The 16,597-nt window shown below is 45.3% G+C and overlaps 1 protein-coding gene across 14 annotated transcripts in view; it reads left to right on the top strand.

Moving 5' to 3' along the window:
• TRIM9 (tripartite motif containing 9) overlaps window positions 1-16,597 on the top strand; it is a 59,498-nt gene that overhangs the window by 27,206 nt on the left and 15,695 nt on the right. For 9 of the 14 annotated variants that reach the window (XM_044271550.1, XM_044271549.1, XM_044271547.1 and 6 more), the window contains exons 2-5: window positions 1,284-1,379; window positions 2,571-2,693; window positions 9,933-10,043; window positions 11,990-12,143. In XM_044271550.1, the coding sequence (XP_044127485.1) occupies window positions 1,284-1,379; window positions 2,571-2,693; window positions 9,933-10,043; window positions 11,990-12,143 (484 nt within the window). Of the gene's footprint in view, window positions 1-1,283; window positions 1,416-2,570; window positions 2,694-9,932; window positions 10,044-11,989; window positions 12,150-16,597 lie in introns of all 14 variants that reach the window. The other 5 variants (XM_044271551.1, XM_044271548.1, XM_044271542.1 and 2 more) reach the window with 4 other exon arrangements.

Here is a 16,597-nt window from a genome sequence, read left to right as displayed (position 1 = left end):
ACATACGGTCGTGTGAATGTAGCCTTAGGCTTCATGCACATGATCCGGCCGGGCCCGTCCTGCGGACCACAAATTGCGTGTGCTGACCGTGGGACCGTCACATGCGGATCGCGGATCTATTCACTTGAATGGGGTCCGCGATCCGCATCAGACGGTCCGAACTACCAAAAAGTAGTGCATGCACTACTTTTTTTGCGTGTGCGGAGGCACGGACAGAAACCCCACGGAAGCACTCCGTAGTGCCGTGCCTCCGTTCTGCACCCACCTTCTGGATTGCGGACTCATTCAAGTGAATGGGTTCGCATCCGCTATGCGGTGCCAGAAAGGTCGGGGCCCATATTTTGCAGACCCGCTGTTTGCGGGCCGCAATACGGGCCCGGCCAGCACACGGTTGTGTGCATGAGCCCTAACGTGCACATCTTCTCCTAAGGGCTCATACACACAAACATATTTTCCGTTTTTTTGGCGGACTGTATGCGGAACTATTCATTTCAATGGTTCCCCCCAAAAAAGTTAGTGTGCATCCCATTTCCATATGTCCGTATTTCTGTTCCGCAAAAAAAATAGAACATGTCCTATTGTCCGCATTACAGACAAGGACAGGACTGTTCTATTAGAGGACGGCTGTTTCGTTCTGCAAAATACAGAATGCACACGGACGTCATCCGTATTTTTTGTGGATCTGTTTTTTGCAGACCGCAAAGTACATACAGCCGTGTGCATGAGCCCTAAAAGAGAGGATCATCTAACAATGGATAGTCTTGAAGGATGGAAAAGGTGAAAGGCATATAAGCCCTGTTCCCTGGAATAGGGGGTGGCGGGGGCGGCGGGGGCTGGAGAGGGTGAAGGGCACATTCTACAGGGATTGTTCTCCTCTACGTACCATCTGGTTAATTGGCTTCATATATAAAATTAACATTGGGCGCCAGGTAGTCCTATCCACAAGTTTGATGGCCCAGCCATAGACCTCAGTAGAAAAGAACTTATTGGGTGTTTCCCCACTAGGGGATGATGGGATTTCATTCTCAGTACCGCACTATAGACTATGTCAGCCTTATACCTGCTATGACTGTAAAGATGTCTTAATCCCCCACTAACATGAATGGATGGAGAACCTGAGCAACAGCCAGATAAGTCTGCCACCACTTGTCTCCACTCAGATGAGAAATGCTGGGAGTAGTAGTTTCACAACAGCTGTATATAATGAATGGTGCCCGTACACGCTGGACATAGTGTTATATGTCTTATACCTGCCAGATAACACATCTTTTCTGTCTTTGCAGAGTCAGCTTTCCCAAGCCCTGAATGGATTGTCAGACAGAGCAAAGGAAGCCAAAGAATTTCTGGTCCAACTAAGAAACATGGTCCAGCAAATCCAGGTACAGTTGTCAGCTGACAAAGCCTCAAACCACAAGGTTAATACCCAGTTTGTAATGTTATTTTCTTAACATGTCGAATGCTTAATGATATCGTGTCCTGAATCCTGAAAGCGCTGCAGTCCTGCAACTTTGTGTTGCTTATATGTAGATATTCTAACGTCTGCATGGCGAGTTTGGCTGCGACAGGCGTCGCACAACCAAAGATTGCAGTGTAGCGGGTCTGCCATCGGAATGAATGGGGTCACAGTGCAATGTTTGCTGCAAATCCATCAGTGTGGTTTTTTTGCGATTCGTTTGTCGTGGCCTCAGCAATCATGCGAGCGTCATGGTGACACCATTCATTCCTATGATAGCCTCGCTACACTGCAATACTTGGGAGCGACATAGACGCGGACCATATCACAAACAACATTCTCTATGTAGATGTAGCCTTAAAGTCATTTCCACATGCCGCAGAATGGAGCACAAATTTTAGTTGTAATATTCTGGATGGAGCTTTCCCACTTTCTATTGGCTTCAAGGAATATTAACAAAATGACAACTACTCATTTCTGTCTCAAACTAATGGTTGTCAGTCACTTTCCAAGCTTATTGGAACACAAATATAACTACTATAATACTGCCTCCTATGTACAAGAATATAACTACTATAATACTGCCTCCTATGTACAAGAAGATAAACACGATAATACTGCTCCTATGTACAATAATATAACTACTATAATACTGCTTCTATGTACAAGAATATAACTACTATAATACTGCTCCTATGTACAAGAATATAACTACTCTATACTGCTCCTATGTACAAGAATATAACTACTATAATACTGCTCCTAGTACAAGAATATAAACTACTATAATACCTGCTCCTATGTACAAGAATATAACTACTATAAATACTGCTCCTATGTACAAGAATATAACTACTATAATACTGCTCCTATGTACACGAATATAACTACTATAATACTGCTCCTATGTACAAATATACCTACTATAATACTGCCTCCTATAATCAAGAAGTATAACTACTATAATACTTGACCTATGTACAAGATATAACTACTATAATACTGCTCCTATGTACAAGGATATAACTACTATTAATACTGCCTCCTATGTACAGGAATATAACTACTATAATACTGCCCCTATGTACAAGAATATAACTATGTTTGTGTGTTGCAGGAGAACAGCGTGGAGTTTGAGGCCTGCCTGGTTGCACAGTGTGACGCTCTTATCGACGCCCTTAATAGAAGGAAGGTGCAACTTCTTTCACGGGTTAATAAAGAACATGAACACAAGCTGAAGGTCAGACACGTCAAATGCTAATCCTTGTGCCTTGTAACCCTTGTAAATATAAACGATATATGTAGTGCAGGGTGTAACAGGGGGATTCCAAGAAAACGAGAATCTGTGTTGTGCTCCACCCGTGCGCTCGGCTATTGTCAGAAGGCCACAGAAATAGGTGGAGAGCGCTCTGCGCAAGGGCCGCCGCCGCTCCATTCACCTCAGCGGAACTGCCAGAAATAGCCAAGCCAGTGCTTAAATTGACGATCTTCAGTGAATGGAGGGCGAGAAGGGGGGGGAATTCGTTCTGGAGATCATTAAAGTTGGGACCTGCACCTATCTGACATCACTGGGATATGTCACCAATGTTTGAGGTGAAATAACCCTTTTACGTTTGCTGACACTTTTTTATGCCTTGACTGACAAGTCATCTCGTATCTATCTCATATGTATCTATCTATCTACCATATTTTTCGCCCTATAAGACGCACCTGCCCATAAAAACATACATAGGTTTTAGAGGAGGACAATAAGATAAATATCTAAAAAATATTTTTCATTAGACCTCAGATCAGATATCAGTCCCCCAATGTTAATCAGACCTCAGCTCACAGCCCCAGCTCACAGCCCCAATCAGACCCCCAGTGTTAAGACCCCAATAAGACCTCAGATCAGACCCATAATCACACCTCAGATCAGACCCCCAATCACACCTCAGAAAAGAGCCCCAATATAAATTAGACCCCCCCCCCAGACCTCAGATGAGACCCTCATGCCTCAGACGAGACTCCCATGCCTTAGATCAGCCCCCCATGCCTCAGATCAGACCCCAAAATAAAATAAAAAAAAAATCGAATTACCTCTCCTGCTCCAGACGCCGCGGGCTCCCAGGATCCAGCTCTCTCTTCTTCCTGCTGCGGCTGTGCTGTGAACCAATACACACTGCATGAGGTCACAGAGTGCGCAGTCACAGCAGAGACGACAGCAGAGGACCAGGAGGCGGTGAGTACAGAGCCCGGGGAGCGCTGCATTCACCGCTTCCTAGTCCTCTGGGTACTAATGAGGGCTTCTATAATGGAAGCACTCATTAGTATTCGCCCCATAAGACGCAGTGACATTTCCCCCCCACGTTGGGGAGAAAAAAGTGCATCTTATGGGGCAAAAATAAAGTGCGTCTTATGGGGTGAAAAAATATGGTACCTATCTCAATCTCATATCTATCTATCTGTCTCATATCTATCTATATCTGTCTATCTTTATCACATCCTGCACTTACAATCTACATTTTCAGTCTGCGTTTCCTGTGCCGTCCTTTCCAGTAGCGCGATTGTGCTCCCCTCCATGCACTAGTGTTTAGCGATCTATATGAACATAATTTTCTCTCCAGTGAAAACAAACTGCATCTGCTTGATAACATTAAAAGCCGGCGACAATCTCCGATCTGGCTGAGCGCTGCACTCTCCAGAGGGATCAGACATGCAGCTTCTCTTTCTTCTGGACCTTTCATGTTTCTTCTGCGCTCCTGGTCCCCGGTGTGTAATCCATTTTCTGTACTGAGCACAAAATATCCATTTCATAGCTCACCTCGAGTTACTCCTGAGCAGCTCTGCGCCTGAGATGTGATATAATTAATCTTATTTCACTGCGTTTCCTAGAGACTGAATCCTAAATGATTTTATAAATGAGCAGGGCGGCTCAGGTCCTGGAGGCCCGGCCTGTAATGCTGAATGGAGGGCAAAACACAATTAGCTCTGCCGTCCCGCTTGCACCTGGAGGTTCTCAGACAGGGTACATTACAGGGTATGTCTATCTTTGCAACCAATTTTTGATTGCTCCAATGTATTTTTAGTGCAAAATTAATCAAATTCGCAAATCGTTTAAATAAAAAAAATAAAAAACTCCTGTCGTTTTGTGTATACAGCTTCTACACCAAGTTATGTGTCTCCATGGTAATAATATAAAAACGTCCGATATTGCAGTCAGGTTGCCTTCCATCAGTCCACAAAATGTATGATAGCAGAAGGTAAAGAACCGAAGGATGGCAATGTAACTGCAGACTACGCATGGAGTGTTTGTAGTCTGTTGCAATGGAGACTAATTGCACAGGAACAGTAGATATAAAATGATACAATATTTGTAATTAAGATTCTTTGCAAAATGGTTGTGAAGGTGTACCCTCTGTCACCAGGATCAACCCTATTAATCTAGGCATACTAGCTGGTAGGACTCATCATGCTGTTTAAAACAAATCTGCATCTTATTCATATGCAAATGAGAAGTTTGCGCACAAGGAGGCGGGGCTGAATCCTTTGAGCACTGCTTGTAACACCCCCCTGTGCTTTGCACACTCCCCCCTCCCCTTGATTGACAGGGCTAGACATGCTGAGGGCAGAGCTGTGTCCTAATATCTACATATCATATACACTATGTACTGTAGCTTCACCACACCGAGATCTGCTCAGAAAGCTCATCTACATATTCACAAGCACAGTATAGGATTATAAAGACACCAGTAATATGTGTTATAAGAATAGAAAAAAAACAGGTATCTCTATGTGGTAATCCTATAGCTTGGTGCTAAGTGCTTGGTTTTGCATGTAGAGATCCCAGGTTTGAATCCTAGGAGACGTCCAGGTTTTTTTCTTCAGATATTTTTTTCTTCCATGTTTAACCCATAATAAAAGTCTATATCCTTATCATATTGAGTGTAATGTTTTTAGTCTTCAGAAAGCTAATATATATTGCTGGTTTCTTTACAATCATATATTGTGCCTATGAATAAACCAGTAATAGTTTTCAGGTTTCTAAGAAGAAAAAAACAACACAACAAAAAAAACTATTCTCAATATAGTAAGGCCTTTTATTGTTATATATTATTTGAAAGGGAATGTAGTTGGTGTGGATAGCTCACTGCCTTCTAGTCTAGACTGATCACCCTTTCAGAAAGAACAAATTGGCAAAATGAGTAAATGAGACTGGCACTCAACTCTGTGTGTACCATATGGAACAATAAAAATGTATGGGATACAAATAATCCATAGGAAAAGTCACAATAAAATATATGCAAATAAAATTGTATGAAACACTCAATGACTGATAGGTTCCAAAAAGTAGGCCACACCAAGGCTTCAGTGGTTCACGCCTATGGCGATGGTTTATACAAACACAATACTCAAATACAATAATATCTAAAATAGGGGGGCTGAGAGGGAGAGTGTGGATCACAATGTATCTCTCTAAACCGCATATAAAATCCCTTGATGGGCTGTGAAAAAAGGGAAATCCAAATAGTATAGTGGAAAAAAAACCTCTAGGTTGTGGGGGTACCGTTGTCGCGAAAATAGCAATATGTCCCTAAGAATAAGTCCAGGTATTCAACTCGAAGAGATGGTTAATTCAAAAATGCACAGTCAGGACTATGTTGACCAATCATGCAGAAACGATGCTTGGTTAGTCAGATGGAATATAGACAGAGTCTAGACTTTGTATCTATTGGTTAGGTAGAGATAGTAGAATATTTCTAGGCTGATGTAATATTATATGGTACTTGGCGTCTTACCGGTGATGTTTTCTCAAGGCCGGTGACTGTTGGTTCCGTACATCAAGCAGAGCTACTACTCACCGAGCTGTCCGTCTCTGCGATCCCTCGCCGGCGTCCTCGCTTGCCACTAGCTATCACGTGGTCCGGGTCAAGAGTCGCAAGAAGAGACTTTCAGCTGCCGTCTCCAATTGGAGATGAACAATCCTGGCGATTTAGGACTTCGGAGCGCTCCGATTTGATCAGTCCGTACAAAGATGTAACTCAATATTTCCGATGGATGAAGATGCAGGGGTGAATTACGCCAGACGCGTTTCGGGGACTGATCTCCCCTTCCTCAGTGGCTCTACCCCCATTAGTTCGTCATATCCTTTTATATTCCCTCCAGTAGTCATCAAAAACAGGACTGGAGCAAGGAAATGATCCTTGCGATTTTAATTGCGTTTTGCATGCGTTTTTTTTTATCTCCATATGCGTTTTCTGCATATTGTTTACACATTACTATAATCAAGCTATGTGATAAAAGAAAAAAATCTACAACATTGCTATCTTGAGAAAAAACTGAAAAATAATGAATAAACCATATATAACTAAGCCCATACATATTTCGATAGGGGCGTAGCCATATTAATCTTACAGAGTGGAGATATATTCAATGATGTACCCACCTAATATACGATTCGTTACAGATTGTCCATATATATTTGTGTAAATATGTATATAACCTTCGCTTTAGGTGTCCAACATCAAATAAAGAGGTTTCCATTCGGGGAATATTTCATCTTAATTACAATAGTAATGGGCGACTAGCTAAATATAGAATGAATCAAAAAATCACTGATCTTCATTGGATTGTTTGGGCTTTTTAGCTTTGCGTAGATTAGGGGGTGTGCGCCCATCTCCAAGGAGGAATCGCAGTGCCGATAAAACGGCCAGACTTGCGATCCATCATTGGATGAGAGGCACACAACCCGGGTATTCAAAGAAATCCAAAGATCTCCAACTCGGCATTTAAGCCAGCTGGGACCATACTGCCCAAACCGTAGATCCGTCTAGACTCCGCTCTCAATATGTTTTCCTCCTCTCCAGTGTTTGTCTATCCTCTCCAATGCCATAAAAGTGAGTCCTCTGGGGTCCTGGTTATGGACCTCTTTGAAATGCTTTGAAAGTGAGTGTTTTAAATATCCTTTTTTGATATTAGATGTTTTATTGTTCCATATGGTACACATAGACTTGAGTGCCAGTCTTATTTACTCATTATATATTATTTATTATAGTGTAGCCTTTTATAATGGGTTAGGGCTCTTTCACACCTGCGTTCTTTTCTTCCGGCATAGAGTTCCGTCGTCGGGGCTCAATGCCGGAAGAATCCTGATCAGTTTTATCCTAATGCATTCTGAATGGAGAGAAATCCGTTCAGGATGCATCAGGAGGTCTTCAGTTCAGGACCGGAACGTTTTTTGGCCGGAGAAAATACCGCAGCATGCTGCGCTTTTTGCTCCAGACAAAAATCCTGAAGACTTGCCGCAAGGCCGGATCCGGAATGAATGCCCATTGAAAGGCATTGATCCGGATCCGGCCTTAAGCTAAACGTCGTTTCGGCGCATTGCCGGATCCGACGTTTAGCTTTTTCTCAATGGTTACCATGGCTGCCGGGACGCTAAAGTCCTGGCAGCCATGGTAAAGGGGAGCGGGGGAGCAGTATACTTACCATCCGTGCGGCTCCCGGGGCGCTCCAGAGTGACGTCAGGGCGCCCCACGCACATGGATGACGTGATCGCATGGCACGTCATCCATGCGCATGGGGCGCTCTGACATCATTCTGGAGCGCCCCGGGAGCCGCGCGGACTGTAAGTATACCGCTCCCCCGCTCCCCGCTCCTACTATGGCAACCAGGACTTTAATAGCGTCCTGGCTGCCATAGTAACACTGAACGCATTTTGAAGACGGATCCGTCTTCAAATGCTTTCAGTACACTTGCGTTTTTCCGGATCCAGCGTGTAATTCCGGCAAGTGGAGTACACGCCGGATCCGGACAACGCAAGTGTGAAAGAGGCCTTAAATCAAAGAGAAAAAAAAAACTGAAAACAGTAAGTCTCTCCCAGGATTCAAACCTGGGATCTCTACATGCAAAACCATACACCTATCACTAAGCTATAGCATTACCACATAGAAATGCGTGTTTTTTCTATACTTCTAAGCTAACACATATTACTGGTGTCTATAATCATATACTGTGCTTGTGAATATGTAGAATAGCTTTCTGAGCAGATCTCAGTGTGGTGAAGCTATAGTACATAGTGTATATGATATGTAGATGCTAGGACACAGCTCTGCCCTCAGCATGTCTAGCCCTGTCAATAATGGAGAAGGGGGAGTGTGCAGAGCACAGGGGGTTTTACAAGGCAGTGCTCAAATTATTCAGCACCGCCTCCTGGTGCTCAAATGTGCTCATTTGCATATGAATAAAAAAGCAGATATCTCTGCAAAAGAAAGGTATTGTTCTGATCATGATGATGAGCCCTACCAGACAGTATGCCTGGTTTAATAGGGTTGATCCTGTGACAGAGCTGCCTTAGATTTCCATATTGATGAGCCTCAGACTACACAGAGTTTGTTGTAGATTGTTACCAGGGAGATAAGATGCATAGGAGCTGCAGATAGAAAACAATAGAAGATTCATAACTAACATTTTCTGCAAAGTTGCCTCCTTTTTTAAAAATTTTAGATACATTGGAACAATTAGTTGTGAAAATGGATCCTCCCCTTTGAACTTCCGTATAGGTTGTGACCCAGCTTTCCTGAATGGTGTAGAAGATATGGGAGCATGAGATCTATCCTAAGAGCCCTAGGAAAGTTGGGTGATCTAAGGCCCAGGAAGTTGAGATATGTGGACCTGTTTGGCGATATGCCTGCCTGTGACATGGACGGGTTGTCTCGTTGGCGGCCCAATCTTACTCTCGAGTCTAAATTATCCAGAGTTTCTACAGGTGAACTTGAAGGAATCTCTAGAATCTCAGGCAGAACTAATAAATGAAAGATGAAACCCGATTGATTGAAATTCGTTAAGGCAGGAAGTGTTGTCCTAGGAAATGGTCACTGAGGGTGCATTCACACGACCGTAAGGGTTTTGCCATCCGCAAATTTCAGATCCGCAAAAACACGGATACCGGCCGTGTGCGTTCCGCATTTTGCAGACCGCACATGGCCGGCGCTATATAGAGAATGACAAGAATAGGACATGCTCCATATTTTTTGCGGGGCCGCAGGTGTGCTGGTCCACACCAGTTCTGCAAAATTTCATGCTGCAGTTTTTATCTCCGGCCAAAAATCCTGAACACTTGCTGGAATGCCGGCAAGTGTTCTGGCAAAACGGATCCGGATTTCCGGTCTGCGCAGACCTTTAAAGATGCAAAAATAAATAAATACTGGATACGTTTTTCCGAATGACATCGGAGAGACGGATCCGTTTTTTTAATGCATTTGTCAGACGGATCCATCTGACAAATGCCATCCGTTTGTAACAAAAAGATACAATAAAAAAAATAAACAAATAAAACATAAAAAAAAAATGTCCACGCCATAAAAATTACATTGCAGCCTCTGACTTTGTGGATTATCAGAAGCTGGATTAACCGCAGCGCCCTTTATATAAAGCTCTGTCTGTTTACTGAATGGGGGGGGGGATCTATAATCTTCTGTTCCTTGTGGTTCTTCTTCAGGTGGTACGAGATCAGATTTCTCACTGCACGGTAAAACTGCGGCAGACGACTGGATTGATGGAGTATTGTCTGGAAGTGATAAAAGAGAACGACCCCAGTGGTTTCCTTCAGGTAGGTGGCCATTTTAATTCTGAGAATATATTTGTAGCTGCGTCAAAAAAATAAAAACGTGGACCCTTAGGCCCCTTTCACACGAGCGGAAATTCTGCGAGTGATGCGAACGCATTGCGCCCTCACGGAATCCGGACCCATTAATTTAACTGGGTCTGTGTACATGAGCGTTGGTTTTCACGCATCACTTTTGCGTTGCGTGTAAATCGCAGCATGTTCTATATTCTGCGATTTTCACGCAGCGCTGGCCCCATAGCAGTGAATGGGGCTGCGTGAAAATCACATCACATCCACAAGCAAGTGCGCATGCAATGCGATTTTCACGGATGGTTGCTAAGAGATGTTGTTTGTAAACAATCAGTTTTTTATCACGTGGGTGCAAAACGCAGTAAATCTCGTTGCACCCGTGCGATAAAAGCTGAACAAACTGAACGCGATCGCAAGCAACCTAAATGGCTTTGTTCGCGAAATCGCGCAGTTTTCACTGAACGCATCCGGACATAATCCGGACACGCTCGTCTGCAAGGGGCCTTAATGTAAATCTCTTCCTGGAAAAATATTACAATTCTGAGCTGATTGATTTCTTAATCTCTGTAGCATTCAGAACCCCACATACCCTGCATAGACATAGAATATAGAATTCTCCCCACCCGCAGGAGAGGAACTCAGTGGTAAGCAATGAGCTCCCCCTAGTGGTGGCTGCAGATGGGGAGAATTTTGTAATTCTACTCTATGTCTCTGCAGGAGATCTGGAGCTGTGTATCAGAGGAAAACAGATCTCAAACCGGTAAAAAGCAAAAATTTAGAAATTATTCAGCACAAAATTTTGGGCCACAAAGCGAAGTGGCGTCAAAAGGTGGAAATTGACTTTATTTCTTGCAGTGTAAGGCTGCAGTGCCTTACATGGTAAAGCTGGGGGGACACCCGGAGGATCGTTCTCTTCCCTACCATCCCCCACAGAGGTATCCCCCACCCTCTCGTCTGACAGTCACAGCTAAATTATACAATTTTGGCTGCCTGCAGTTGCCTCTAGGGGGAGCTAGCTGCGTATTGCATACATATGGCTGTTAAAGGGAGTCTGTCACCACTTTTTTGCATGTTAGACCATTAAAATAGGGTTATTTGATCCAGCCAGAACATAAAAACGGTACCTTTGTGGTAGAAAACGGACTTTTCAATTTGCAGAAAACGAACTTATAAGATTATTTTCGGAGCCCTCTCAAGTGCCCAGGGCGGTCTCTCAATCCTCGGAGCCCCTGGCTGGCACCTCCTAAACGGCTGATAACTCCGCCCTCCGTGCGCCTCTGCCCGCCCGTTTACTCCCCTCCCCTGTCCCTTTCCACTGCGGCTGTGCGGTCCAAATCGTAGCGGGCGCATGCGCAATGCGATGCCCGCTCCTGGCAGGGCATCGCAATACCTATTGCGCATGCGCCCGCTACGATTTGGACCGCACAGCCGCAGTGGAAAGGGACAGGGGAGGGGAGTAAACGGGCGGGCAGAGGCGCACGGAGGGCGGAGTTATCAGCCGTTTAGGAGGTGCCAGCCAGGGGCTCCGAGGATTGAGAGACCGCCCTGGGCACTTGAGAGGGCTCCGAAAATAATCTTATAAGTTCGTTTTCTGCAAATTGAAAAGTCCGTTTTCTACCACAAAGGTACCGTTTTTATGTTCTGGCTGGATCAAATAACCCTATTTTAATGGTCTAACATGCAAAAAAGTGGTGACAGACTCCCTTTAAGCTTCACATCCGAGAAGTGGATCTTCTAAGCCTCAGTGGGTTTTGCTCTAGCCATCCCCCCACAAGGAGGTAAGGACATTCCTTGTTGGATTTCCAGGTTGTTGTCCCTGCAAGAGTCCCCGTTTGGTGTCTTCATACTGGTATTAAGTCCCGTCCAGGACCACAAAATGGCCAATTTCCCTAACGCAAAATGTTTGCAAAACCTCCTAGATCTCTGATGCTCTGATACGAAGAGTCCACCTGACTGAGGATCAGTGGGGAAAAGGAACGCTCACCCCAAGGATGAACACAGACTTCGATCTAAACCTGGACAGCGCCCCCCTCCTGCAGTCCATCCATCAGCTGGACTTTGTACAGATGAAAGGTAATTGTTAAAGATTCTGATGGTTGCCCATAGTAACCGACAACACTTCAGCTCCACCCCTGTTGTCAGACATGTGACCTGAACACCTGAGCTGTAACTGTGTAGCTTTGCACTTCTCTGTGGTTAGCTCACAGTCCTGGATAGATGTGGTTGGAGAAAGAAAACATCATGTGACTCAAAATTGATGCAAAAGCAAAGTATTTACTAAGTTACTCAACATGTCATGGACTCCATAACTGTACAATATTGTAAATTGTTGATCGGGAGTAGAGGTTTCCTTCAAGTTAAAGAGTAAGGCTGGGTTCACACGGGCGAGATTTCCGCACGGGTGCAATGCGGGAGGTGAACGCATTGCATCTGCACTGATCCGGACACATTCACTTCTATGGGGCTGTGCACATGAGCGGTGATTTTCATGCATCACTTATGCGTTGCGTGAAAATCGCAGTATGCTCTATGTTGTGCATTTATCACGCAACGCAGGCCCCATAGAAGTGAATGGGGCTGCGTGAAAATCGCAAGCAAGTGCGGATGCGGTGCGATTTTCACGCATGGTTGCTAAGATGACAGTCTATTCACTGTATTATTTTCCCTTATAACATGGTTATTTAATACAGAATGCTTAGTAGAAGGTCAATTGAGGGTTAAAAAATAAAAAATAAATTTAAGGGGTTGGCCACTCTGCATGTATTTTCTACTACTGTGTGGGAGGCAGGAAAAAAGTACTTTTCCTAATATATGTCTTTAAGTAGATCTGCCTGTTTTTCTACAATCTGATGACACGCCCCCCGAGCCCCGCTCTGCCGTGCAGCCAGTTCGTCCATGCCTGCAGAGTAAATGCGCATGCGCTGCTTTTCCTCATCCTCGCAGCGCATGCACAGTCTGCCACTGGCACCCCAGCCTCACGTAAACTTAACCCCCCCACCCCCATCCAGCACTTCTACTGTGTCCAGGGTCGGTGCCCGGAGCTGACACATTACCGGTAGGGATGTCCCAATACCGATACCAGTATCGGTATCGTGACCGATACTGGACATTTGCAGAGTACTTGTACTCGTGCAAATGTCCCCGATACCACTGCCGATACCTGCTGGCCGCTTGCGGTGGCGCTCCTAGCAGTTCGGCGTGGGGGAAGGAATTCTGTGACTCGCATTCCCGGCACCCGACCTCTGACAGGACGCTGTGATCCGCGCAATTAACCCCTCAGGTGTGGCACCTGAGTGGTTAATTGCGCGGATCACAGCGTCCTGTCAGAGGTCGGGTGCCGGTACTGTTCTTCAGTCTCTGCATTGGTGGCAGTGGGCAGTGCGCCCTCCCTCCCTCCCCAGTATTAATCATTGGTGGCAGTGGCCACAGGGTCCCCCTCCCCCCCCCATCATTGGTGGCAGTGGCCACAGGGTCCCCCTCCCCCCCCCATCATTGGTGGCAGTGGCCACAGGGTCCACCCCCCCCATCATTGGTGGCAGTGGTAAGTTTCGATCGGGCTCCGATCGGTTACCATGGCAGCCAGGATGCTACTGAAGTCCTGGCTGCCATGGTATGTTAGTGAGCAGCATTATACTCACGTGCGCCGTGGCCGCTCCTTCTTCTCATAGGTCTGTGCGCCGCACAGACAGAAGAAGGGAGAGGCTGGGGGGGCTGATCAGAGGTTGGGGGGCACATGAGAGGCTGGGGGGCTGATGAGAGGCTGGGGGGCTGATGAGAGGCTAGGGGGCTGAAGAGAGGCTGGGGGGCTGAAGAGAGGCATGGGGGGCTAATGAGGCATGGGGTCAGAGTGGGGGTCATTCACATTGGGGTCTGATCTGAGGTGAAAATTCTTATTGTCCCCCTCTATAACCTAGGTGCGTCTTGTAGGGCAAAAAATACGGTAGATAGGAGATAGATAGCTAGATAGATAATAGGAGATAGATATTAGATAGATACATATGAGATATAGATAGAAGATAGATAGAAGATAGATATGAGATAGATAGATTGATGATAGATATTAGATAGAAGATAGATAGATATGAGAATTTTTGCGGACAATGCACGGACCCATTCATTTCTATGGGTCCGCAAAAATTGTGGAATGCTTTTCATTGTCATCTGTGTGCTGTCTGTTCCGTGTGTCCGTTCCTTTTATTTTAGAACATGTCCTATACTTGGCCGCAAATTGCGGTCCGTGGCCCCATAGAAAGTCATTGGGTCCGTAAAAAACAGATAGCACGCGGAAATGCATCCGTATGTCATCCGTTTTTTGCGGACCCCTGGACTGAAAACATTCTAGGAAACCCCATTTCAGTTTTTTGCGGACCGTGAAAAACGGATGACACACGGAAGCACCAAGTCCGTATTATAAGGACTTATGGAACGGAAACGGAAAGATAACTGAAGACATACGGAACACACGGATCCGTGATGTGCGGACCGCAAAACCAACACGGTCGTGTGAATGCTCCCTTAGGCCTCCTGCACACGACCGTATGGCTTTTTCAGTGTTTTGCGGTCCGTTTTTCATGGATCCGTTGTTCCGTTTTTTGTTTCCATTGTGTTTCCGTTTCTGTTCCGTTTTTCCATATGGCATATACAGTATACAGTAATTACATAGATAAAATTGGGCTGGGCATAACATTTTCAATAGATTTTTCCATAAAAAACGGAAGACATACGGATGCATTTCCGTATGTGTTCCTTTTTTTGCGGACCCATTGACTTGAATGGAGCCACGGAACGTGATTTGCGGGCAATAATAGGACATGTTCTATCTTTAAACGGAATGGAAAAACGGAAATATGGAAACGGAATGCATACGGAGTACATTCCGTTTTTTTTGCGGCACCATTGAAATGAATGGTTCCGTATACGGAACGCAAAAAACGGCCAGTAAACGGGGAAAAAAAACGGTCGTGTGCAGGAGGCCTAATGCTGACTTGTCTGTGATGACATGACACCTGAGGTGCTGTTGTTACTATGGTATCATAGTTGGCCAGGGATGTCATGTGACCGCTCCTCTGAAGATGCCTGCTGTGATGCATGCTGGGATTTTTACTTTCACTTTGCTGCGGCTCCGCCCACACAGACTGTCATCTATCGGAGAATACTATGCTGAACACATTAGAAAAATTATACATACACAGCATATCTCTCATTATACTAATACCTCTTGGCTTTAGTTATTATCTGGGACAATTTTTTATTTATTTTTGCACATGGTGGCCAACCCTTTTAACTCACCTCCTCCTCTTGATCGCGTAGTTGCCGATCTCTTCTTACTTCTTTAATTATGAGCTGCCGGCTAAAGGACCTGTGGTGACGTCACATCACATGGTCCAATCACGTGGTCTATCACTGTGGTGATTGGACCATGTGATGAGCTCAGTAATGTCACCACAGGTCCTTTGACAGGTCCTGAAGAAAGAACAGGAGACCGGCAGCTACGCGATCAATTGGAAGAGGTAAGTTAATTTTTATTTATTTTAACCCTCAATTGACCTTGTACTATGCATTCTGTATTAAAGAATGCTATTATTTTCCCTTATGACCATGTTATAAGGGAAAATAATTACATCTACACAACACCGAACCCAAACCTGAACTTCAGTGAAGAAGTTCGGGTCTCGGTACCACATTCAGTTTTTTAATGTGCGTGCAAAACGCTTTGCACCCGTGTGATAAAAACTGAACAACGGAACGCAATCGCAGTCAAAACTGACTGCAATTGCGTACCTACTCGCGCAGGTTTGAACCCTGCGGTCTCCCAATCAGTTTTGGGGTCCGCAGAGTCTATTACACATGGGTTGTATGTTTTGTGTCTACCAGTAGGTGGCACACTTGTAAACACAGCTGCCATGCCGCCTTGGGTAAACGAGTTTGGGTTTAGATGACGGCCCCTTAGTAAATATTTCTCCTGTCGCTCTGCCAAGGCTTCCTGACAAAGTGTTATTATATTGAGGATTGTTCTAAATTGTGCAGAGTCATGCGTCAGTCAGCACGCCGCCCGCTACAGCACTGCCCTATTATCTTCTATGGGAGCAGTGCCACGGTGTAGAGCCAAAATACCTGCGGATAACAAATTCAGAAGGGGGGGAGGCTCCTAGAGAGATTAGACATATCTTAACCAGATTTAGGAAACACTCATACACATCATTGGGTTCCCCCTCCCCTCAGTAGAAAGGATACAGCTCCGCTTAATGGTAGTCATAGGAGTGACCCTCCCAAATTTCTGTTTACTCAGTGTCAACAGGCCCACCACTTCCCCACAACACTCCCTCCCACCTACCCAGAAGTCACAGCAGCCCCTTTCATAGAGGAGACACAGCAGCCCCCTCGGTACTGTAGACCCAGCAGCCCCCTCGGTACTGTAGTCCCAGCAGCCCCCTCGGTACTGTAGTCCCAGCAGCCCCCTCTGTACTGTAGTCCCAGCAGCCCCCTCGGTACTGTAGTCCCAGCAGCCCCCTCGGTACTGTAGTCCC

Source organism: Bufo gargarizans, chromosome 11 (genome assembly GCF_014858855.1).
Source record: "Bufo gargarizans isolate SCDJY-AF-19 chromosome 11, ASM1485885v1, whole genome shotgun sequence".
Lineage (NCBI taxonomy): Eukaryota > Metazoa > Chordata > Amphibia > Anura > Bufonidae > Bufo > Bufo gargarizans.
This window is presented reverse-complemented; position numbering and strand designations above follow the sequence as displayed.